At 37.8% G+C, this 27,242-nt stretch overlaps 1 protein-coding gene across 7 annotated transcripts in view; it reads right to left on the bottom strand.

Annotated features, from left to right (window-relative positions):
- Window positions 1-27,242, bottom strand: part of Rttn (rotatin) — a 159,801-nt gene that overhangs the window by 10,393 nt on the left and 122,166 nt on the right. For all 7 annotated transcript variants that reach the window (XM_074069655.1, XM_074069654.1, XM_074069656.1 and 4 more), the window contains 8 exons: window positions 26,867-26,957; window positions 23,465-23,618; window positions 20,753-20,890; window positions 16,231-16,448; window positions 9,409-9,514; window positions 8,459-8,556; window positions 4,917-4,994; window positions 1,633-1,759 (listed from right to left, as the gene is read on the bottom strand). In XM_074069655.1, coding sequence (XP_073925756.1) covers window positions 1,633-1,759; window positions 4,917-4,994; window positions 8,459-8,556; window positions 9,409-9,514; window positions 16,231-16,448; window positions 20,753-20,890; window positions 23,465-23,618; window positions 26,867-26,957 — 1,010 coding nt within the window. The remainder of the gene's footprint in view (window positions 1-1,632; window positions 1,760-4,916; window positions 4,995-8,458; window positions 8,557-9,408; window positions 9,515-16,230; window positions 16,449-20,752; window positions 20,891-23,464; window positions 23,619-26,866; window positions 26,958-27,242) is intronic.

The raw sequence follows: 27,242 nt of genomic DNA, 5'->3' as shown, positions 1-27,242 counted from the left end.
CCATTAACCTGTGAACTGTACTTTAGCACCAAAGGCTAATGTTGATGTGTACATCAACCTAACAGATTCACTGCTCTCACTGAGGGCCTAATTACCTCAAGAGTATTTAGAACATCAAGTTTATTTTAAAAATAAAATAAGCATAAAAGGTCTTTTTAATAGTTCCTGAAGAAGACATCTAAATAAAAGCCTGGGCAGAAGCACAGAATTATAGAAATTTTAGAACTTGATCTTAATGCCTTCATTTTATGCAAGACACATGAAGTATGTATCTTCGTGTCCCTGGGGTGGGGGACACGAAGATACATGCTCTAGCTGCACAGGCCCATTACCTCCATTGGAAGGAGGTAAAGAAAGAAAGGAGTTCAGAAGTACCCATGGATTGCTGGAGGTCACACAGCTCACAGGCAGCAGGAGCCAGAAGGATGTCTTCTGGCTTTCAAGAGTCCAATGTTCTCTCAGCAAATTAAGGAACCACATGAGATTTATTGAGGGAGGAAAATAATCATAAAAGAACTGGAAATTCATTATAATGTTTAATCAATAACACTATAATAACTAAACATAAGGTAGAATTAACTTGTGCAAGCTCCTGCAAGGAGGCTAGCTTTCATACAGTCACACCAAAGCCAAATTTATTTTGTAAAATAGACTCATAAAACCTGGATAAATATAAAAAAATATGGTGATCTCTCCTGTATTTTTGGGAATCGGGGGTGGGGGGAGTACTGGGGTTTGAACTCAAGGCCTCACACTTCCCAGATATTCTGTCACTTGAGCCACGCCCCCAGTCCTTATTTGCTTTAGCTTTTTTTTTTTTTTAAATGGGGTCTTGAGTTTTTGCTTGGGACAGGCCTTAAGACTATAATCCTCCTACCTATACTTCCTATGTAGCCAGGACTATAGATATGTCCCAGCATGCCTGGCTTATTTGTTGAGATGGGGGAGAGGGGGTCTCACTAACTTTTTGCCTAGGCTGAACTAGAGCCATGAACCTCCTAATCTCCACCTCCTGAGTAGCTAAGATTACAGTTGTGAGAGTCACCACACCTGACTACCTCTCCTCGTTTCTCTTGTCTGCCTATCACACTGGAATAAAACTCCAAACCCCTAATTCTGGCCCCTGAGGTCCTACATAATCCATTCTGCTCTTTCAATAATCAGTTCTCACTAGAACTCACAATGCATAGCTTATAGGGAGTTCTCAATAAAATGTCTGGCAAGTGAATGAATAAAAGGAAGTCCTGGTGATATCAACTACTCCAAGACCAACTGCTCCTTGAACTAACTTTCATCATGCCAGTCTCCTGTTGTAGAATCTATGAAAGTTTTAACCTCCCCTTGGATTTTACACTATAATTTTCACCCTCTCAATTTACCTAATAAATTCAGGTTTCCCCCACCAGTCTATTCCCTGAACTGCCTGGTGTCTCTCTGATGTCAACAAACGCATTCTTAAAAATATCTGTCTGCTCCTATAATAGCCACAAGAAACTATGGCTTTGACAGATACATTCTCAGGTAACTAGAAGACACTTTAGACCATGTGTTCATTTTCCCAGTCATCTCAACAACATTTTATCAAACTAGAGTTCAGTTTATTACTGAAAAGTAACATTGGATTCTATTTACCATTTGGAAAATTCGCAGTGTAGACACAAAGTAGTTGCAAGGCAATTTGCATCAATGAATCATCCATCAAAAGCCAAGGCCAGAGAGAGTGCAAGACAGGGACAAGGTGAGCTCCAAGAGCTGCTTCCTGTTGTGGAAAGGAAATAGGGCAGCCTTTAGTTTGAATACAAAAATAAAAATTAAATTCAAACCCAAAAACACTGTCACCAGCTAAGGCAAAATTAAATTTTTAAGTGTGGGCCACCAGAATCCTGTGGCAGATTCTTGTTCGGGTCCCACAGGCATGGGGCTCCATATGCGGGTTCCATGATGGTGAGCGTGACCAGTCTCAACAGCCCCTTCCACAGCAGGCACAGGATATGCCAGTCAGAGAAGGGCTGTGGAGAACAGTCTCTACACCATACAATTATGCAGCAAAGCAATGCCTCTCAACAATGAATCAGCTCTTGTAAAGGGTCTGAGAAGGTCAAGAAGTGGAAAATTCTGGTTAAGTAAACATTCTGATCTCTTCTTCCTTCTTAGTGTAGGTGTGTATGTGCACATGCATATACCAGAAGTAAATCACTACTTCTGAGTAATTTGAATACAGTAAAATTTAGTCTAAATGTCACACTGAATGAATAAATTCTTAAGTAACTAAATCAATTTCTCGGACAACATGATAGATAAAATGTGGCTACTTGCAGTAAGTCACCAGTATCTTTTTTAACAGGAATGAGTAATTTCTGTACCGCTGCATGCATATACATGTCATTATACACACCCATACACCACGCAACATCAGATAATAGAACAGAATGGGAAGTTATCCCCAGGTTCATCACTCTCCACAAGCTTTGATATTACTCCAATGTTCTTTCCCATATTCACCACTCTGTAAGCTGCACACCCAGACCTATACTGGCAGCGGATGACAGAAATGATTAGCCATGAACTCTTTTATCTATTCTGCCATTCTGTCCACATGGTTGGTCACCCATCCACCCTTTTTATCTGCCTGGCAGTGGGAATAGGTGTTTTCTTGTTGGTAGAGATTGACAGTCCATCTGTGCTCTGAATCACAGTCCTTCCTGCCTCCTCAGGGATCTCAGTTCTTTCCTTCTGTCTCTTTAAAAGCTAGTCCCACATTTGCTCATGTTCTGCATATATTCAAGTAGTTTACACGTCAGTAGAACCAAACATACCGTACTGATGGAGCTTGTAGAAAGGGCACTCATCGCTGTCATTTACCCATCTGACATTTCATCTCCAGCTCATTTCAATTTGATTTTCTGCTATGATGATTCCACTGAGACCACTCCCAGTTTTACAGGTATCAATCTCCCTGGTACTCAGGTATTTCCTACTGGTCTCTTGCTTCATTTCCATGATAGGTAGATCATCTACAAATTCCTCCTCCAGTATATCCTTCTTGTTGTTTTCTGCCTTCTTGTACATGTTTATATTTTCTAAAGATATGATCTAGGATTTCACTTTATAAGAGTATCTTGGGAAATTTTAACTAGTCATGGCTATAGAGACTATATACACACTCCTGATATTCCCAACTGGTACTCCTCAGGGCCACAGACCTATATGATCTACTGACTACAGGTGGCTCTCCACCTTAATACCCCAAAGACACTTTATAACACATGCAAAATGTGAGCATCAGGGATCACAGCTATACTCTCTGATCCACTGTGCAGCTTACACTGGAGTCAATCTACATTTTTCCTCTTTCTCCTAAATTCTTCAGTTTTTCTCCCTACTGTCCTCCTTTTCTATCTGCCCAAGTTAGGGTCTTGTCATCATTTGCCTGCACCATTAGTGGAGGGGTAACTTGGTGAATTACCTCAATAGTGACCAACAATTGGTAATGACAGTACTTCGCATATCTCAGGTAAGCTGGAACAGGAAAGAAATTAAGAATCTCTGCCCTATTTAAACTCTTTGACTTACTGAAAAAAAACACACTTTTATAGGTGACTAGTATGATCCAAACATTAGCCTGGTTACTCATCTCATAAATCCTTTTTTATGAGTGGCTGGAGTGGGGAGAGGAACTGGGGATTGAAATCAGGGCCTCACACATGCTAGGTAAGTGCTCTATCATTTGTGCTACACCCCCAGTCCTTTTCATTTTAACTTTGTTTTTGAGACAGTGTCTGGCTACCTTTTTGCCTGGGCTGACCTTGAACTTGCGATTCTCCTGCCTCCGCCTCCCGAGTACCTGGGATTATAAGCATGCTTCACCATCCCGACTCATCATAAATCTTTACAGATAGATCCTACTTGTCAAGTGCTCCAGAGTATTCCCCAAGTAAGGTGTCATGGTTGAATAGTAACTGTACCAGACACAAGGATAGTATTTAGCATGAAGGAATCATAAATTAAGTAAGTATCTGTTTTGAGAAAAAGTTCATAAAAACTCATAGTGGGAATTTTAATAAAATATATAAATAAATAATTCCTGTAAAATTGTTTTGAAATGTAAATTGTCAATCATGTCTTATTCAACACAGTTTAAGGAATAGACATTCAACATTTTCTTTTCCCAATACAGTATGTTTATCCAGCTTTACCACAAGCAAGAGCACAAAAGTAAGAAATTTAAAGACAAAGGAAGTTTCTACAATTCTCTGCCTTACTCATTTTCTATACTAAAGCATTGATTCAGTGCTTCAAAAGTGTTGTGTCTCTGTAGATGAAGCAACTTAAAGTAACAGCATCAATGCTTAAAGACAAAGCCCCTCAGTGGATTAAGACAGAGGGGTTGTGTATTGATCACAGGAATGAGCCAAACTGGGAGTAAAGAACTTCCTCTAGGTGTATATGACCACACTGAACACAGCAGTAAGTATTTCCTACTCAAAGCAGGAAACACACTCATCTTCCCTTCTTATACACAGAGATATCCTCTCAAACACACTTACTCTCTTTGAGGTAGTTGCCTCTGACAACCACCTTTGAAAACATCCACCTTATATACATATACAGCCATTCATTCCATCCTAGTAAAGAAATACTCACAGTGAATGACAGTATAGAATGAGGCTGACGTTTGTGAAGTTAAAGTTTCAGTGATAGAGTCAAAACACTGACATAAACAAGAAATATAATCAGTGTTGAGGAATAACAATGAGATTGGGCACATCCATTTCTGAGAATTAACTCTGAGTTTAAGGACCAATCAACAGTGTACCATTTAAAATTCCAAGAGTTTCCCATTTTTTGTCCTATGTTATCTCTTATAAAAATTTAAGCTGTTTAATACGGTTTTTTTGAGGAGGAGCTCTACTTACTTTACATTCTTCATTTTGATAAAGACAGTTTCTTAGAAGTTGCATGGTAATGCTTAACTCTTTAACAAAACCATCCTCCTGTTTAAACAAAAAGAAGTTGAAAATGTGAATGAAGCAGCATACTCCTTTTTATATACAGTAATCTCCTCCCCCTTCGATCACAGTACACTGCAGCTGTGCTCTAATCATGCCTGACCACTGTAACTTTCAGGGGACTGACAAGCTAACGATCTCTGAAAGATGACCGTACCTCAAGAAGTGCATCCACCACAAAAAAGCTATTTCTGATCTATCAACTGTGGAGGAACTCAAATATATAACAGCCTCCATGTTTCACCTCAATAAAGTGAAGCAGCTACTGACTAGGTTTCAGTCACACCAGGTATTGGCTGGCTTTCTCACTGATGAAGGACTTTTGGATAGAGAGGAAAAAGGAAAAAAGAAAAAGAAAAGAAACTAACAAGCCTGAATCAAACCTATTTACCAACTGAATTATTATTATTATTTTGGTGGCACTGGGGTTTGAATTCAGGGCCTCATGCTTAGTAGGAGGTGCTCTTATGACTTAAGCCACTCCAACAGCCCAACTAAATTAAATAAGGTTTCATCTTGTTTAACTACTAGCTATTACACAAGTGTGGCTCTACCGTCCTTACCTTCCACCACACGTGCACTTGTGTGTTTATACACTCACGAACATACACATGCATTTTCTGAATGTGTCTGTGGGGCAAATGTTACTGATCATAGTCATCACTAATCAGAGGCACTATATAAAAAGTACGATTCTGAATGTGCATGAACATGGAGTTTAAACAAGTCAAGCAGACTCAGTGCTAGAGGAGATATTCAGTGCCATGGAATGAGATAAACAGAAATTAACAATACCAGCTCTGCTAGATCCCTGTCTGTCACCTGTGCTAGTATCAGCTCAAAGTGGATTAAGGTCCTTAATATCAGACCAAAAACCTTGCAGTTAGTACATGACAGAGCAGGTAATACTCTGGAAGCAAAAGGCATAGGCAAGGACTTCCTCAGTAGGACTCTAGCAGCCCAGCAACTAAGAGAAAGGATGGACAAATAGGACTACATGAAATGAAAAAGCTTCTGCACAAAAGAAATGGTCTCTAAACTGAAGAGACCACCTACAGAGTGGGAGAAAATATTTGCCAGCTATACATCAGTCAAAGGACTGATAACCAGAATATACAGAGAGCTCAAAAAACTAAACTCCCCCAAAATCAATGCCCCACTACTGACGAATGGATTAAAAAATGTGGTATTTATACACAATGGAATTCTACTCAGCCATGACGAAGAATGAAATCTTATCATTCGCAAGTAAATGGATGGAACTGGAGAACATCATTCTGAGCGAGGTTAGCTAGGCTCAGAAGACTAATAATCGTATGTTCTCTCTCATATGTGGACTTTAGATCTAGGGCAAATACAGCAATGTGATTGGACTTTAGTCACATAATAAGGTGAAAGCATACATGGGAGGTATAAGGACAGGTAAGAAACCCCCCAAAAACATGATACTATTTGATGCCCTCAATGCAAAGGAACTAATGCAGAAACGTTAAAGTGACCAAGGTCAATAGAAGGGGATCAGGAACTAGAGAAAAGGTCAGTTCGAGAAGAATCAACTTAGAATGTAACACATTTGTTCATGGAAGCAATGCTAGGAATCTCCCTTTATAGCTATCCTTATTTCAGCTAGCAAAAATGCTCTTTCTTATTATTGTTTATACTCTCTCTTCCACAAAATTAGAGATAAGGGCAGAACAGTTTCTGCCCGGAAGCGAGGAGGTAGGAGAGGAGAGGAAGGGGGCGAGGGGTAGGGGGAAGAAATGACCCAAACATTGTATGCACATATGAAAAAAAAAAGATTCTACCTCATTCCTGTTAGAATAGCTATCATCAAGAACACCACAAACAAGGATGTGGGGAAAAGGAACCCTCATACGCTGCTGATGGGAATGTAAGCTAGTACAACCACTTTAGAAAACAATATGGAGGTTTCTTAAAAAACTGAACATAGATCTGCCATATGATCCGGCAATCCCACTCCTGGGGATATACCCAAAGGAATGCGACTCAGGTTATTACAAAGGCTCCTGTATACCCATGTTTATTACAGCACTACTTATAATAGCCAAGCTATGGAAACAGCCAAGATGCCCCACTACCGCAAATGGATCAAGAAAATGTGCTACTTATACACAGTGGAATTTTACTCAGCCACAAAGCAGAATGAAATTTTGTCATTTGCAAGTAATGCAAGTAAATGGATACAACTGGGGAACATCACCTTAAGTGAAGTTAGTTAGGCTCAGAAGGCCAAAAATCGTATGTCTTCCCTCATATGAAGATTATAGACCCCAAACAAATGCAGTAATATTACTGGGCATGGGTCACACACTATGTGCATGGGAGGAATAGGGAAAGTGAAGGAAACCTAAAACTTTAATGTAGTTGATGTGCTCACTGTAGAGGAGCAAATATAGTAACCTTAAACTGGCAGAGGCCACTAGGGGAAGGAGATTAGGAAGCAGCAAAGAGGTGAACCAATGTGTGTTGCAATACACAAGTGCGTGAAAGCAACACTAGGAATTTTTCCGTATAGCTATCTTTACTTCAACCCAGCAAAAACGCTATGTCTTTCTTATTATCGCTTATGTTTTCTCTTCAACAAAATCGGAGAATAAGAGGGTGGAACAGGTTTTGCCTGGGGTGGGGGAAACGATGTGCCCCAAACAATGTATAAACATAAGTAAATGTAAAAATGATAAAAGAAAGAAAGAAAAAGAAAAAAAAAGAACACGATACATTACTCAAAAAAAAAAAACAAACAAAAAAAACCAGCTCTGCAACTTCCCAGATGTGGGGCAAATTCTTGCCTTATCAGTTGCCAGCTGTGTGACTATGCTGTTACAAGTGTTTATGGTATAATAAATACGAATGTTGGACTAGAGCCAAACATAGGGCATGTTTAATAAATTCTAGTTACAGATCTTACTTCCTCAGGAACTTATGTTTGCTTTGAGTTTTTTCTACTATCTTTTTTTGGTGGTACTGGAGTTTGAACTCAGGGCCTCATGCTTACTAAGCAGGCACTTAGTAAGAGCCTCCAGCTCTTGCTTTAACTTTCCTTTTGTTGTATAAGGATGGCACAGTGTCTGCTTAGCAAATGTGAGACCCTGAGTTCAAACCCCACTGTGGGAAACAAAAGGCCTACCTCTTTTTGTTGTATAAAAGCTTATCTGATTTAGTATCATGCACAAGTGGATATTACCAAATGTGTATAATAACAAAAATACACAATATATAAATCTCATCTAAAGATTTTCAAGTGAGAATTAATGGGGAAAAAAAGCCAACAGCCTGCTAACACAGAAGTCCATTAGTTTATCTGATTGCTCCTTTCTTCTGACTTAGATGCTCTTCCAATCTTGTGCTCATATACAGGCATAAGAGCGCTGGGGGCATGGTCACTGTGTGCATTCATTCCTTCACCTGGTATTTCAGAATTCAGTTACCTTCTTTTTCAGCACTGCCTTCCCAGGCCTCAAAGAATCCAGGTTCAGTTGTGCATTAATGTCCTTCATCTGTTGCATGCAGCTGTCTATGAGATCAGCTGAAAAACAAAATCTGCAACAGTCAAAAGGATATTCCATTTTCTAGTTAGTTAAAACCACACATGAGTCTCAAAAAAACAAAACTTATTTCTGACCTAATTCATTTTAGTATTATCAGTGAAAGACTAATGAATCAGAAGGAAAAAAAGAATTAAAATGCTGAAGTCCACTTATTTTCAGTTCTTAGTAAGGTATTCCCCAAATTTAATTTACATTTTGGGGCTTGCATAATTTGTTTTAGGAGAAATGTTAATTGAAATTAATGGACTTTATGTTGCTATTATTCTGTTTCAGGCCTACGTTCCTTAATGTCCAGATGAGAAACTGTAATACATTAGAGAGGATATTTATATGAAAATACAGGACCTCATGATATGGTTGTTATTACTATCTAAATTCTGGTGTGTGTATGTGCATACATGTGTGTTAGGTATGTAAAATAACTATGGATAATAATAGGCAATTATTACAAAGTTGAGTAATATGTTGCTTTAGCTTTTCTATTATTTACATATAGATTGTCTAGAGTAAGAATCATTACATGTTAAAAAATAATCTTCACGAATACTATTTTTATTTTATTTATTCTTTATGGTGTTAGGTATCAATCTCAGGGCTCTGTGCATGCGAGGCATGTGGCCTACCACTGAGTTACATGCCCAATCTTTTTATTTTAAAAGTAATGAGTGCTCACTATGTTTCTGTATGAAAAACTGTATTTTGTTAGAGTTTATACTGTAAGTATTGAGGTTATACTGTAAGTTCTTTACATTTTGAGTCCAAATATTACAATGACCAAGAGCAAAATTTGACAACAGCGCCACATAAGCAGTTAACTGTTATGAGATCACCTTTCAAAGCATGTTTCTGGGCTCTTCTGCTGACAGCCAGGAGTGACATTAATGCATTTGCAGCAACTCTTTTCAGGATATCTTTGGGAGATGTTCCATCATAGCACTGCAGAAAATACAGACCAAACTGCCTTGAAGAAAAATGTAATCTGGAGTAAAACTGTTGTGAATAAAAGATGTGCTCAAACTAAAAAGCTTTGTTAATTTCCAACTATTGTGTGAAATTCACTGAAATTTGCTAAATCATCAGTATCTGAGAATGGTCTGGGTGGTTAAGACTGTATAAGACATTTGTAATCTAGAAAAGACCAACAATCACGCTACAAGACTCTTCATCTCCAGAAAAAAAGGCAAGTTCATGCACTTAAAATTGTTGAAACTATTCAGGAATGGGGGGAGAGAGGATAAAGGAGAATGATGGAGGGGGTGAGATCAACTATGAGGTATTTAAGAACTTTTGTAAATGTCCCAATGTACCCCCAGTACAACAATAATTAAAAAGGCAAAAAAAAAAAAAAAAGTGCCCAGGGCACATATATTAAAACGGTTCCTTGGAAAGCTATGAAACTGTATGGCTGCCACCAAATCCCTCTCTCCTGGGGACACATCCCTCCTCCATTTCTAGTGTGCCTTGGGTGATTTGGTTCTTAAATAACATGTACCTGTTACATAATGAATTTTCTAAATATTTCTCACTTTTTTGCTCCTATTGAAATGGAAAATCACTTGTTATTTTGAAAATTACAAGATTTCCTTTATATATTTAGGAATTTGTGAATCAGAAATTTTATTAAAAAATGTCTAACCTTTACACAAATTAGGAAGAGAGTAACAAACTCCCATACTCTCTTTTTAAAAAATTCTAGCTGAACACTGTAAAGTAAATTCCAGATAGAGGATATCATCCAATATGCATAACCAAAAAGTGATTTTCGTACTTAGCATAATTAACAATAATTTCTTGGCACCAACTAATACCTAATTCAAGTTCAGATTTTTGTCTCCAAGGTGTCTCCTTGCGGTTGGTTTACTGGAACGGAGGACCCAAGTAATGCTGACATCCTATCTACTAAACGGAAAGCACCACGGCCTGCCACACTACCACTGCGGTTACTGTGTTGCTGTTGTTCCCCGCATAGTATTGGACTCAAGACTAAAGCTGATGAGCCCTCCTACCAAATGCCCCGCATTCTAGATTTGTCTGCTTGCATCCTCATGGTGATGTTTAACTTCTCTTCTGCCCTGTGTTTCCTGTTTTCGGGACCTGTTAGCTTTCAAGGCTTATCTAGATTTACATTCAGCTTCTAGCAGTAAGATCTTACATGGATATACGCATAACTTTTTATTATAGGGCTAGAGGAGGGGCTTAAGTGGTAGAGCTCATGCTGAGAAAGCACCAAGTCCTGAGTTCAAACCCAAGTACCACCAAAAAACAAAAAAAGATTACTTGTTATTAGTTTCAAGGGTTTATAAATTCCCATTCAAAAGTCCATTATTTGCTTTGTCGATATTATAAATAGTCCAAATCGATAACTTTCCATTTTATTAGTAATTTTCAAAATGATTCAGCTTTAAAATAGTACAAAAATTAAGCTTAAAATTGTATAATTTCACACAAAAATATAGGACAACATAATTATCTAGATGTAGCTGTATTTATGATTCCTTTCTGGCCTATGTTTGGAAATGTGACACTGAAGGAGTCTGACAATGGGCCTCCCAGCAAGGAATCATCCTAATGTTGCATGTAGGTGGCTGCCTCCAACTGGGCAGAGACCTATTGGCCAGGCACTTACATTTTAAATGCGTAGACCCAGGGATACTTGGTAAAGATCATACTGAGTGTAACCATGAAGATAAGAGGTTAAAAAAATAGTATGTGGACTACAATCAATACAATTACCTATCAGAGTCTTAATTTTTCTTTAAAGGTAATCTTCACCATTAATAGAAAAATGGCTCTGTTGTATTGATCCTTATTGAACCTATATGCATTAGTATATGAGAAAAACCAAACTGATCCCATTGAGAAGTAGTAACCACCTACTATACATAGTAATTAGGGGAGGGAAAAAAAAAAGAGGTAAGACTCCTTTCCCATTGAGAAGTAGTAACCACCTACTATACATAGTAATTAGGGGAGGGAAAAAAAAAAGAGGTAAGACTCCTTTATGTCTGTGTTTTCCTCTTGAAATCCCATTAGGATGACAAAAATGGGACTATATGTGTGCACACACACTCGCTCACATTTACACATGACAAAAGTCTAGAAACTAGAAAGCAGCTGGGTGAATGGCAAACAGGTGAGGCAGGAGAACCCTGAAGTCTATGTGGTGAGTGGGAAAAACAAACTACTCCAGTTATGCACTGAGTAGCTGAAGGCTGTGGAAGTGAGGGTTGAGGGTAGAGAGGGCTGTTTGAAAAATCTCCACGAAGCAGTTACATTCCCAGATCTGCCTACTGACAACCAATTTCTGTGTAGCCAAACTACTCCTCTTTCCCAGCTCTTGCAAACTCCTGGAGTTCAGTCACTGGAGCTGATAAATTAGGATTTTGAGCTGGTAGAGCAGGCACATTTGTAGTGAAGGGTACTTCCTGAAAACAGGAAGATTGCATGAAACTGTGCAAACAACCTTTGCAGTTCGCCTGCACTGTGATGCCGACAAGTTACACTCACAGGCTCAGGGTGGTCAAATCTACATTAAGTCTCCCGGTCTCAAATAGAACAGGTAACCAAGATTATCAGACAAGTCTGAAAAGTCCCTAACCTGAAAATAGAGACAAAATGCAGAAGAAGACAGAAAAGAGGGATTACGCAGGAAGCAGAAAACTTAATAGGCGTTCCAAACATACAGAGCACATAAAGCAGGAATGCCAGTGAAAAGACAGAAAGAGCCCATTAGAGAGCCCAGCACAATGGATAAAACAACCATGACTACATACTTCATCAGAAAACTGAAGAATACCAGAAATGGATGATTCTTAAAAACTTCCAGGGAGAGAGAAACCAAGAATCATAATGGGTTCACAATTTTCCACAATAACACTAGGGTGTTAGTAGAGCCATTTTTCTATTAATGCCCAATCAAAATTCTCATTAACCAAATTATAAATTAGATGTAAGGCTAGACTAAAGGCTTTCACATGTCCAGATCTTAGAAAAACCTCCTGTGTACCATTTCCCTGGCAGCTACAGAACAGACTCTATACCAAAAGGAGGGCACCAACCAGGAGGGAAGGACATGGGGGAACAGTACACTACATGGAGCAGAGAGGCCAAAAATGCCACAGAACAAGGTGAATGGACACCAGGCAGAGAAGGTCAAAGGAAACAGGAGAGATTTATTCTGGTAGATGAAACAATGTTAAGTTTAGATAAATCTGAACACACTGAAAGAACATTTGACTGCTGGCAAATAACATGAAGCTTATAAAGATAACAGAAAATTCAGCAAATTAAAAAAATATAATTATTATCTCCAGGGAAACAAAAGCTGTGTAGGAAAAGAAACATTGTCTGCAACATGGTTCACCTGTGAAAAATCTGTAATTTTTCATGGTTTAATACTTTATACACTACCTATTCTTTAAGCATTGCAGTGAATACCATTATTGAGAGCACAAAATGGGAACTCATTTTGGACAGGTAGGTGAGTAGGATACAGAAAAAGCTGAAGTCTCATTTTCCATGGTAGAAATTCAACAGATAATGTCTAAAACTGAATGATCAAGATAAATAAAAATAAGCATACTATTTAGAGTGACCAAAGGGAAATTATTTTTAAAAAATTAGCTAAATGAGGTGTAAGTGATCAGCTCTCAGAAGAAAACTGGGGGAGAAAGGTAGTTAGAAGTCCCTTGCTTTAGGTAACAACTTGTAGAACTGTTTGATGCTCTAAAATGTCTACATGGTCAAACTAATATGAATGACAAAAACCTAAACTGAGCAAACAAAAATAAATAGGACATACCAACAGTAAATTCACATACTTTTCAACATATATTGAGAAAGGTAAGGTTTTGATTTCCATTGCTTTTCACATGAACTTTGCAGAATGAACAGAGGTCTGAGGATCAGGTGGGCATGGATGGAAGGGTCAGAAGCCCCAACATAGGAAAAATTCAGGAACAAACTCAAGTGACAAACAACTAGCTGCTGAATGTCGCAAACACAAACGAGGAGGACAGATAAATCAAGAGAATTAAGAACAGGAAATATTTTGTCTTCTTATCAACAAGTGGTATCAAGAAAATAAAGGACTCAATGGAATTTATTTAAATTTTATGTACTTTTTAGATAAGTCTATTGTGTACATTAAGTGATACTGGGTATTCCACATCAAGGTTTTTTTTTTCTTTTTTTTTTTGGTGGTTCTGGGGTTTGAACTCAGGGCCTTGCACTGAGCACACTGTACCATTTGAGCCACTCTGCCAGCCCTTTTTTGTGTTGGGTATTTTCAAGATAGGGTATTTCTATTTGTCCAGGCTTCCCTCAAACCTCAACCTTCCTAATCTCTGCCTCCAGAGTAGCTAGGATTGCATACATCAAGGTATCTGTTATTGTTACTTTGTTCTGTTTTTCCTTCTAAAAGGTACTTAACATAAAAACTGGCTCTTTAATTACCCTGAGCATTCATTAAACATACAGGTATATCAAACATGTAAGATGTTGCTTCAATAGATTTACTCTTGAATTTTACTATTAACTAAATATAAGTATAAAATATATTTCCTAAAATGTAACGTAAGTTTATTGTTTCCCTACATTACTACTCTTAGATATCAAAGGAATAAAGTTAATTCGATATATCCATAACAGAGAAAATCTATAATATACAGATATTTTAATCTTATTATCTGCATTTACTTACACATGAAATATATTGAAAATTCCTATAAAGGAAGGTAAAACTCCATTAAGTCATATATTTTATAGAACAAAGCTAGTAATTTCATAGAGAATATTCAAATTCTGAAACCATCTTGAAACAGATTTATGAAAAAATATCTTATACATATTTATGATCTAAAAACATATGATTTCAGTGTTTTCCCTATGCTACAGTGCTATAAAGCAGTCACTCAAAAGATACTCTGCCAAGACATTTTAATCGAACTTCCTATCTAATAACTTATAAAGAAATGGAGAATTTTAGAGGCAGCTGAAACTTAGCAATAATGTAATACAATCCTCTCATTTTACATTTGAAGACCTGAATCACAACAGGTTAAGTGATTTGCCTAAGGTCTCATATCTAATATTCTTTGAGATTCTTTGAGTATAGTTTTACAGACTTTAAATCCCTTTAGAGGATATCAATTTTAGAATACTGTACTATTTCTCCTGATAAACTAAAGACTACAGCTTACTTTGCTACTTCTAGTTCATGGCACAACCCACTGCCCACATAAACATGTAGTAAGGAGTATATAATATTTACGATAATGTGTTGTTGTTTAATATAGTCTAACAATGCTTTAATTCACGTATCTTCTTTCTGTACGACAGATAACATATAGTATTGGTAGCTCAAAAGGGCCATTGATAACTCCCACCTTACATGAGACACACACTTTCTAAAAAGTGTACACGGGTACAACTCTCTCTTCACTCTCACTTACACTTATCCATGTTCTTCCATCTAGCAGTCCACATTCTACTGTTATATGAACAAGGAGATTATGATTCATAGGACACGTGTTTTAATAATAGGTTACTGTATCCATATCTACACAGAATGCTTTGTATCTTTTGTAATTTGGAAGAAACTGAAAGGAAAAATTAGGGCTGGCAAAGTGGCTCAACCAGTAAGAGCACCTGCCTAGAGAGGAAAATCAGATAGTCACTAGGAAACTTGAGGTATCCTATAGCTGTAGAATTCCACATATTCTTTGGCCAAAAAGGTTAACACCAAAAGATTATAAATAATAACTTTTATAATAAATAACATTACAAAGTAGTAGGGAAGCATGCACTATGAGCAACAGAAAACAGGGGGAATAAATATCCCTGGCCTGGCCTGGCTGGGAGTCTTTACATTTCAAAGGTCCAGGGGCCACTAGGAGCCAGGCTCCTAGAGCTGTTTGGCACTTTGGTCTAGGGAAGGCAGAAGCCAAGTATGCTGTTCCCTCTTCTCTGTGGGAAATCATTTAAATTCCTTAGAGGAAAGCATGCCAACAAAAGCAAGGGCCTTTCTATAAGAAAAAGGGTGCTCTGACAAAGCCAAAGATAAAAAACTAATTATACTGGATGGAGGCGGTGTTTTAAAAAGGTGTGAATTTGAGTTTTCTTTGTAATACTCTTTTGGGGAAAGGGTGGTATGAACTCACAGTGCTCTACCACTTGAATCACATCCTTAGCCCCTTTTTTGCTTTAGTTATTTTCCAGATAGGATCCCACACTTTTTGCTCAGGGCCATCCTCTGAATATGATCCTTTATTTCTGCCTCTCTTATAGCTGGAATTACAGGCACAATCCACCACACTTGCTTATTTGTTGAGATAGGGTCTCTGAAATTTTTTGCCTGGTCTGACTTCAAAACTATAATCCTCCTGATTTTCGCCTCTGCAATAGCTGGAATTCTAGGTGTGCACCACCACATGCAGTGTAAAATAATCTTCAAAATGCAAAATCCAACTCAGCTGACCACTGGAGAAATAAAGCTATTGTTCTGAAAGAGAATGAGACAACTGGGGCATCCTGCAGGTTCTGTTTTCAGCTATGAAAATTTGAGTGGGCTATTTAAGCAACACAAAAGTATAAATGACTTAAAGTTAATTCATTTAAACACTAAAGTTTAGAAAAACCAAGAAATCACATACCTGGAGAATCACTTTATTAAGTCGTTCTGAAGATTTCTGATTTTCCTGAGTTTCATCAAGAAGTGAAGCCATTGTTTGAGGGCAGCATAAGCTTATTTTGTCCTTATCCTGAAGACGCCATTTTACTTCCTCAGTCAAGAGAACAGACAGGAACTGCAGGCTGGCAGCACACAGGGCAGGGCACCTGACCGACAAGTCCACACATCTACAGAGTACATCTAAAAAGAAGAAGGATTTCAGATGCAAATCAAACATTTAAAAATTTCTTCAAGATTATGGAGGAAATGAATCCAAACTGAGCTGAGTAATTAAGCTTATAGCTTTCCTATTTTTAATGATATAAAGTTATCAATAGCTCAAAGAAAGACTCTACTGCTTAAAATTAAATAACATTAGTGTAACATACTGAATCAAGTCTGTTTGATTTTTATTATGTTTTATCATTTATATTCGAAAGCAAGTCTGTCTACAAATGCACATATAAACACTATTTGCTAAGATCGAAAGTAAGAGGACAATAGGTAGATGAGCTTTACCGTGATACACAAAATCTTAAGAATTTTTAACTTTTAATCTGGATTTCATGTTATCATTCGCTGGTAAATGGATGGAATTGGAGAACATCATTCTGAGTGAGGTTAGCCTGGCCCAAAAGACCAAAAATCGTATGTTCTCCCTCATATGTGGGCATTAGATCAAGGGCAAACACAACAATGGGATTGGACTTTGAGCACATGATAAAAGCGAGAGCACACAAGGGAGGGGTGAGGATAGGTAAGACACCTAAAAAATTAGCAGCATTTGTTGCCCTTAATGCAGAGAAACTAAAGCAGATACCTTAAAAGCAATTGAGGCCAATAGGAAAAGGGGAACAGGAACTAGAGAAAAGGTTAGATCAAAAAGAATTAACCTAGATGGTAACACCCACGCACAGGAAATCAATGTGAGTCAATGCCCTGTATAGCTATCCTTATCTCAACTAGCAAAAACCCTTTTTCCTTCCTATTATGGCTTATACTCTCTCTACAACAAAATTAGAAATAAGGGCAAAATAGTTTCTGCTGGGTATTGAGGGGCTGGGGGGGAGAGGGAGGGGGTGGAGTGGGTGGTAAGGGAGCGGGTGGGGGCAGGGGGGAGAAATGACCCAAGCCTTGTATGCACATATGAATAATAAAAGAAAATAAAAATCTGGATTTCAGTAGTAAGGTTAAGAAAATGTTAGCCTATGGCTGGGGATATGGTTCAGTTGTTGAGTGCTTGTCTAGCATGCATGTTCAATATCCAGCACAAAAAAAAAAAAAAAGAGTAAGACGAAAAGAAAAAAAAGGTTTAATATACTCTGGATGAATATGAAATGTATGAATGCATTTCTGTTTTCAAACAAGTTGGTGTCAAGTGATGCTCAAAAGTCAAGTAGTTGTGCATGCCTGTAATCCCATAACTCTAAAGGGAGAGACAGGAGAATCAAGAGTTCAAGTCAGTCTGAACTACAAGTAGTTTCAAGGTCAGCCTGAGATAAATAGAGAGACCCTATCCCAGAAGACCCAGTCCTGGGGCTGTAGCTCAGTATGAGAACACTTGTCCAGTATGTGCATGGTCCCCGCACTGCAAAACAAATGGAAAGCTACTTAAAAGAAAGACAGTCTGCAGTGCTGGGATGATGCAGAAATGTTTCATAGTAATTTACAAAAAGTATAAATGCTTATGAACTGATTTGTAAATATATTACAGGATGGAAAGAATGGCAAGCTGACAGAATCCACTTCAAATCAGTCATTTCTAGTTTCTTGTGAGTCTCATTTAGTTTAATCAAAATAACGTTTGATAGGCCAGGCATGTGATGCATGCCTGCAATGCAATCTATGCAGGAGGCAGAGACAGGAGGATCGATGTTCAAGGCCAGTCATGACAAAGGTAGCTTGAATCCCTATCTGAAAAACAAACTAAAAGCAAAAGGACTGGGGTGTGGGTTCATGTGGTGGAACACCAGCCTAGCAAGTGGGAGGCCCTGAGTTTAATCTGCACCCCTCCCAAAAAAACTATTAAAGCAACTGAATTTTATAAATTTATTACATTTAACTTTATTAATTTGAAAAGTACCAGGTCAAATTTTATTTATTGATTGACTGATTGATTGCAGTACCAGGGCTTGAACTCAGGGCCTACAACTTGTGCCACTCCATCAGCCCTTTTTTTCTGAAGCATTTTTCGAGATAGGGTCTTGTGAAGCCCAGGTTGGCTTCAAGCCACAACCCTCCTGATTTCTGCCTCCTGAGAAACCAGGATTATAGGTGTGAGCCACCGATGCCCAGCTATGCTTCATTTTTATACTATTTTGTACTTATTCTTATGTGAAAATTATAACTTCAAGAAATTCCACTTAGATTTAGGCATATACAAATTTATTAACGTAAATATCATGTAACTAGCAAAACGGTTTTATGAAAATTATATTCATTTAAGTACTGTACAACTAATCACATTTGAGAAAAGACTGTTACCATAAGATGAATTAAATGTACATTTAATTCATAGTAGGCACACATAGGAAGGACACTGACTTAAAAATAAGCATACATCAAAAACCCTACCATGGCAAGGAACATCAAATGTAATTTTTATTTGTTATCTCTTCATTAACTTCATCATTATCAAAACTGTTTATGTAGAGAGATCCAAGATGGCGGATATGAGAAGGAATCAGAATTCCTGAGTTTTACAAGTTCAGAAACCACTTGGAACTGTGGTAGCTATGTTTGGGTAATTCTGATTCTTTTTAGCCAACTAAATAACCACCAACACATAGTGTGCACAAAATTCATGGACTGAGCCTTAAAGCAGCTTTTAATCGCACTTAACAGTGGGGAAATCCAGGTGTGGCAAAGCCACTAGGACCATCTGCCTCGGGAAAAGCCCCTGGCTATTCTCCTTTTTTTCTTTTTTGCAAAAAGTAGAAGACAGAGGATCAAACAGAACTGAACCCTGCGACCTACTGTACCCTTAACCTGTGGAAAGCCTGCATACATCCTGCCAACCTGGGCCAGTTCCTGTAAGCCTCTGCCTTGGGAAAAGCTGCCCACCATTTCTCCCCACAGGCCCGGTTCCAAAGCTGCCTGAGTAAATCTGCAAACCTAACAGCCCCGCACCAAATGTCCTCCCAGGCACACAAACCAGCACAACTTGTGGGCAGATTGCGCCCCCCACCCCCAACAAAACTGAACGACACACACAGTGAATAGAATCTACCGCTGACAGCAGGTACAGGGTGAGACACTGAACCAACCTTGCGGGGGGGGGGGGGGGGGGGGGGGGGGGATGAGGAACAACTGCTGAGAGCAGCGGTGGGGGTGGGGCGACAAGGCAACCTCCCAGGGCAGGGGCATGGTGGATGGCTGACCTTATCACCTGGGCAATGCACAAAACTGAATTGTCCCACCTTGTTGGGGAGGAGCTGACCAGCCAGAGTTGCAGCTGTGGAGGGACTCAGCTGCTGCCTGGTGAAAACAACAACCTGACTACTTGCACAAACTGGTAGTGAGCAATTACAGACATTAACTGCAACCTGCCTTGTGGGCAGAAGGAATGAACTAGGCTCACAAGCAGCCTTCTGGTGAGACCACTTCAGAGCTCCCACCTGCAACAGACTGACCATCAGACCAAGGAAAACAGGATTAAAATAACTCCAACTGACTCCCCGCTAAGCTGTCCAACAAAAAAGGCAGCACCCTTCCCTACATGGACCAGAATACCAACCTTGAGAAGAGACAGGGTGGTAAATTGCAAAAGAAAAATCTCAATCTCTCAATAAGGCAAGCTCTTTCAATTTCCACCTCTTTTAACTATATAATGTTTATTTCAGGGGAAATACAAGTTATATGGAAAACAAAAATTTTTCTGTACTTTTGCATTTCTATACTATACAAAAATCCTGATATCTTCAGCAATGTTGATATTTTGATAACTCCCATGTTATGTGTATAGGATTCTATGTAGGCAGACTTACCAACACACAGTGCACCTATGTCAGAAGAGACTGTTCTACACCAACAAAAGAAAATGTATCTCAGTCAGACGCTGGTGGCTCACACCTGTAATCCTACTTATTCAAGAGGCAGAGATAAGGCAGATCTCTCAGTTCAAGGCCTATCTTGGAAATAGCCAACACATAAAAAAGCTGGCAGAGTGGCTCAAGTGGTAGATCACCTGCTTAGCAAGCGTGAAACCCTGAGTTCAAACCCCAGTACTGCCAAAAAATATCTATCTCATTGTTTTATAATCTTATCATACGTAGCTTCATAAAACCAAACTTTTCTTGTTTTTATCGCATCTTTAATGTTTTTGTTTTTCAAAAATGCATTTTGAGGGTTCTTTAAGAATACTGTAATTGCCTAAAAGCAAATATCCTGGTAACTCCTTCATATACCAGTCATAAGTACTAATCTTGGAGAACTGATGCATCTAATTGGGAATAAAGGCTATCCTAATTTCTATTATCAAAAGACCTAAGTGAGTGTCTTCTTACCGATCACTGCTTCCCAGTGCTTGGCCAGAACTGAGGTAATAGCAGGCAGGGAAACAGCACTGGCTTTCCTCAGGAGTGTGGCCAGAAGCTCAAATAAGTGTGTCCATGTGTGATAAAAAACTGGTACTAATTCTCCATCTATGAAATTAAACAAAATATTTCAAGTTAAATACACAATAAAAGACTTCCAAATATAAAGCTCACCACAGATACTCTATTATCCTAAAATAAGAAGTATACACTTGTCAAATAAATACAAATATTATTCATTTCTATCCAAAATTCATTTCAATGAACTCTGTCTTTTCTGTTGTTTCTTAAAGATATCTCCCCCCACCTTCCTATACACAAATATTCCTCTTATTAAAATACATTTAACAATAGTCAGAAAGTATTACAAATAGAACATAACCTACAACTACCTATAGGAGTATTATATTGTGCTAGTTCTATAAAAGAAAGTTTTTCTAATTTCCTTTATTCTCCTGGTAGCTTTGTGAAGGGTACAAAGGAAATTATAATATGCCAAGGTCAAGGCAGAAAAAAAGAATTTCCTTGAAGAAGCAAGAAGTATATTATCCAACAGAGAAAACCATGATACAAAAGAGGATCATGTAGCTTTGCCTAGGTCAACAATATACAATCAGCCTAGAGGGTAAACACAGTTTCCCAACTCTGCATTCAAGTCAATGGGAGCTAGAGAGCAGCAGAGGCCTTAGGACTCTCTCTGACCATGCCATCAAGCAGCATTTACCATCTTTCATCAAACTGCACTATAAAGTAACCTGAAGACTTCATTAGGTGTGCCTTGGTACCATGAGATACTTAGATACAGCACCTTCCAGGGAGCTTGTATTATACCATCCTTGGTGTTTCTGAGCAGTTTTATCATTATTGGCTCTCTAAGGAGTTTACTTAGACATATGTTTCCTCATTGCCATCCCAAAAGAACTTTAATTCCACAGATACACTATGTATCTGTTTATGTACTATATGTATATTTGTACTTATATCTAAAAAAAGACTAAATATAAAGTTCACTCTTTTTATTCAACAAAAAGTTAAGAATGGGGGCTGTGGAGTGGCTCACATGGTAGAGTGCCTGCCTAGCAAATGCAAGGCCTTGAGTTCAAGCCCCAGTGCTACCAAAAAGAAAACAAAATAAAGCTTAAGAATGGCATATTTTAAATTAAAAAGTAAATTAACATTTAACTTTATTACTCTACTTGTTGAATAACTTTTATTGTAATTTATTTGCTTATAATGTATTTAGTTATATATACAAATTACAATTCACATAAATACATAGTAGCAGTATAACCAATTTCAATAAAATCATTCAAAACTGTTCTCTCAGAAAATAAAATTTTAAACTGTATTTCTAAAAATTATTTCTAGTGAATGAGTTTACCTTTTGCTATATATTAGAAAATAAATTTTATATTAACTAGCTGCCAAATGTACATTCAGATATTGCTATTTCCTTTTCAGCATTTGATATAACTAATACTAAATATTCTAATATAATAAAGTATATACTACTGTTATTTAATTTCCAAAGACCAAGTCCCAAAAGCAAGAGGAACAATATATAGCATGCAGAGGCAGCCAACAGCAGCCATAATGCTCAAACTACCTCTTGCCACATGACTCTGGGATCAAGCAACTGATCACCAGTCCTTCGATCGCAGCCTTCAGTTCATCACTAGTGCTGTAAACATCCTGGATGTCTTCCATGCACTCAATGTCAGTACTGCTCAAGGGATAGGGAAATCCAATATGAGAAATCAAATACTAAATAACAAGATTTTATCAGGTAGAAGGAAGCTTTGGAGGCCCACACACCATTGTAATAGCTAAGGTTTATTATTATTTTTATTTTGCCTCAGCCCCTTTTCCTAAGAATCAAGTCGCATTCCTTGGAGAGTAACTGTGAGGTCATCTTGTTGAGACTACAGTCTAACCTAATAAGCTCAGTTAGGCAGACACTGTCACTTGCAGAATTTCAAACTATGGAATTACTTGTCCTCAAGCACTGGGATAATTTTAACATGGATGAGATGCTAAGGACTTTTCTGGGTCTCATAACACATTTCACTCTTCAGACCTAAAGCCAAGCAAATCCACACAATTCAAAACACTAAACAAGAATGAACTAAAAGGCAAGAATAATTACCAAATGATCCATCATTTTACCAGGATCTCAAACTTGCAAGGCAAGTGCTCTACCACTGGGCTATACCTGAAGTTTACATTTGATTTGTTTCAATTTTGTCTACTAACAAGCATTACATTCAACACTTTTTCATAGACTATTTGCCAATAATCTAAGACCTTAGGAAATATTTGCTATTATACGCTAGACTGGCTTATATTTGTCATTTGACTGAGGTCACTTGGCCTCAGTCAGAGTTTATAAGAATAATTAATACCCCAAATCTACTGTACTTTCTAACATGACATGGAGAGTCTTGTCCTTATTTCAACTGGCAGGGTCAGTCCTTTATTATACTACACACTTGCCTTAAGTGGTCTCCTGGAACCAATTAAAACCATCCAAACTACAAAGGACATCATCAAAGCCTTCCAAAATACTGGCAAAAAACTAACCTTGAAGTGACTAGCTGGAGCAAAGTGAGATTTTTTTTTTCCTAAGTATTTTTTCCTAAATATTATTCACTTTTAACCTAAACTAAGAAAAATAAAGCTTACCAAGAAGGTCTTTGGTACATATGGTGAGAACTCCAATGACATTAGTGATAAGAGACTTCAGAACTTCGTCCTGCATCATAAGATTAGGATCTACCAATAAACAGGACTGCAGAAGCCTGGACAGAGAGGATAGGTATTCTAGGAGAAAGGAAACCTATTTGGAAAACAAGATAAAATATAATAAAATATATATGAAATGCCCATCTGAGTGACACAGTATTTTACTTTCCTATGCATTATAATAAATCACTTCATTATAAGACAACAAAACAGTAAAAAATATTAATCACAATTTTGTAGTTTAGAAATTAATATAAAGCTGGCAAAGCATTTTTCACATGTTATAATCAAGTCATTACTGGCCAGATTAGCACTATGATTTACACTACCACCAAACAGAGAATCATTTCAAAGTCAAATTTTGTATTTCATTTTAAAAAAGGAAACTTGTCATATTTTTAAAGTAGATAAGCTGTGGAACCAGTATTCTGGAAGAAGCACAAAAGGGTATTCCAAAAACATAAAGTACACAATTTTGTAAAGAAAGAAAGATTTTTAAGATATCCTCAAAGTACTAAGGGGAAAAAAAGCATAATAGTCTAGTTATTGCTACAAATAAAATGCAAATATGTTCTCTATTTTTGTTCTTAACTATCTATCCTTTAGCATAAAAGTTCTAGTCTTAGGAATTACAGAAAAAATAATACTTCCAATATTATCAACAAAACCATCTCAGGAATTTCCTAATGCTAATATTATAACTACATACTGACAAATGTACTTTAAAAAATCCTCTGGATGTGTAAAATTGAGTTATACATGCAAATGAACTTTACAGAGATGTCCTGAGGCACTTTTTTTTCTCTCTCTCTGCATGCAAGCGCGTGCACGTGCGCACACACACAGCCACCCACCCAATTTTCTCTCATCTTATTCTGATGCAAGAGTGCAATTAACAGTCAGGAGGATTGCAGTGGGGAGCAGCTCAAGAGGCATGGTGCCTGCCTAGGAAGCCCAAGGCTCTGAATCCAAACCCCAACACCACAAAAAAAAAAAAAAGAAGAAGAAGAAAAGAAAAAGAACTGGGGACTGTTATACATTTGGGGAGGCACTATGTGATATAGAAATAAAGCAATTCAAAATAATTCAACTCTACTTCTGCTGATAAGTATAATCTAATTTGCTGACTTATTTTATATAAAAGCATAGGTGGCTCTATGCTTCATAAAATCCTGAGACAGTCTGTAAAATTTAATTTGCTTATAGTTGTGAAATCATTTTTCATTCCTTAATGTTATACCCTATTATATACGATGCCTGATCTCTGGATACATGAAGTGATACCATAAATACATACACTATGCAAGTAAGAGCCAGTAAGAAGTGTTAGACCATGAGTGAAAGAGACAAAGAGAGAGAAAAGCTGAATTATTAGTCTTTTTAAATTAACATACTTTATACTTAAGGTTAAATAAAAATTGGTAGAGTAGTAGATACATAAAAACAAACAAAAAACTCCTGGCAACCACAGATTTACACACCTATACATGTAGCAGATAATAAGCCCACACACCTGTGGCCCATTTTCTCATCAGCTCAGGTCTCTGCTCAAATGTCACCTTTGTGAGGTCTTTTCTGACCCTATCTAAAAATAGAAGGTGCTTCCCCAGCTTACACACCCTTTACCCATCCCTCATTTGTCTTTTTTTCCCGTATCATTTGTCACCATCTGATAGGCTACTTCACATTTTATTTATATTTACTGTCTCCTGCACATAGGACAGACTCACTGTGGACAGAGATGTTAGTTTGCTTTATTCACTTATGTACCAACAGCAAGGAGAACAGAATCTGACAGAGTAGAGGCTAAAGAATTTTCTACAATAAGTGAAAGGCCTTGTATGAGCATCAACAGCCAAGAAGCATTTAATCTACATAAGGCAGGTGGCACAGTGGTTCAGAGTGTGGGCTCTGGAACCAACACACAAAGGCAAGAGTCCTTGCTCTACCCTACTGGTGAGATTCCTCTACCTTAGTCATTTTCTTTGCATATGATTGCACTAAAGATACTTTTTATGATTATTGTGAGGATTATATAAATTAACCCATGCAAACACCCACAAATGTTTGTTACAATTACTATTTATGCATTGCCTATGTCTTAAATGAGCACCTGCCATGGGACAGGCACTATGCTAGATTTTCAGGAAACAACAGCATGCAACAGCAGGCAAGGCCCCACCTTCACCTTTCTCACTGTGACCCTTTGAACTCATTTCCTCCTCACAGACTCTGCTCCAGCCCACTCTGGCTTCCTTGATGTTTCTTGGATAAGTCAAACATGCTGGATCCCAGAACCCTTGCTTTATCTATGGGACTAGATAAAGTTTACTTACTTTAGGTCATACTTCACTGTCTAAAAGGTTCTTCTTGGACACTCTAAGTAGAACAGACTTCCCTCTCCCAACTGTGACATCACTTCCTGTCCTCTGCTTTAGTTTTTCTTTTAAAATGTTTATCAGCATCAGATACATATGGATTTGTTCTTATCTATGCTCCCAACAAGAGGGGAAATTTTTTTTTTAACTAGGGAAGACTCTGGTACACAGAAGGCACTCAATAATTATTTGTTGAATGGACAAACAAAAAATGCAAATAAGCATATTCAAATAAAAACACTGCATAGAGCATGTGCCTTCCAAGATGATGTGCAGCATTCCCAGGCCTTGTGATTGAGGGTCTTTGCATTTAGAAAGCTGAAAGGACACATCTTAGAGGATAGGACAGTGATGTAGTTCACCTTTAATTTATCACCCCCCAAAACCACACAGCCCATATTAAATTTTGATTTTGAAATAAAATTTCTAGTACCAACTAATACACAAAGATTGTTAAGCATATTTTATATACAGAATCTAGCTGTAGGCGTGACTTTAAAGACAGTAAATGTCTATGAAAGAAGTATACATATTTACTCATGTCAGATAGGGTTTTGAAAATACACATAATTCAGCCACCAGGTATTTTAACAACTTTGACTTAGGTGAAAATAGCAGACAAAACACAGATAACCTAAAACCACAGAAGGGGTAGTAGGCTGCACCAATCCCCCTTTCAACAGTGGTGCTCAAAGACATCCAGACACTTGATTGAACATTTACAGCTGGTTAACAATGGCTACAAGAACAGCAACTCGGTCTCAAACACACTACTCTTTTCTGCTATCCAAAGATGCCTCAAATTAAAATTTTAAGTAACCTATTTCAAATAGCCTTCTCATCCCACATACGTTCTGAGAGATTTTCATCCTTCTTCTATGGTTAGATCTCAGTAGAATTCATGTTTTTGGTGCAAAAGGCAAACAAACCTAGACACAGGTGAGGAGCAGACTTGAATACATACCTGAGCCTGAGTATGTTCAACTGGAGGTGACGCAGGCAGCGGGGTCCTAAGCTCCTGCATGCACATGTCAAGAAAGGGAGCATCCACAATGCTTGGAAAGGACAGAGAACAACAACCTTCAGATGTTTATATGAGGGCTGGTGTTATGGCTCAAGTGGTAGAGCACCGCCTAGCAAGTGTGAGGTCCTGAGTTTAATCCCCAGTACCACCCAAAAAAAGATTGTTAGTAAACTTCTTATTAAAGATTAACAAACTAAGATTTGAAGTTTGAAGGAAAAAATGAATATACATCAAGAAAGGATTTTTATAAGTAAAGAAAATTTTCATAAAGATTTCCCAGAGTATTTCAGAAAACAAGAAAATGTCTTGTTAGATA

This window comes from Castor canadensis, chromosome 4, assembly GCF_047511655.1.
Source record: "Castor canadensis chromosome 4, mCasCan1.hap1v2, whole genome shotgun sequence".
Taxonomy (NCBI): Eukaryota; Metazoa; Chordata; class Mammalia; order Rodentia; family Castoridae; genus Castor; species Castor canadensis.
The sequence above is the reverse complement of the archived record's forward strand: the minus strand, read 5'-3'. Positions and strand labels throughout refer to the sequence as shown.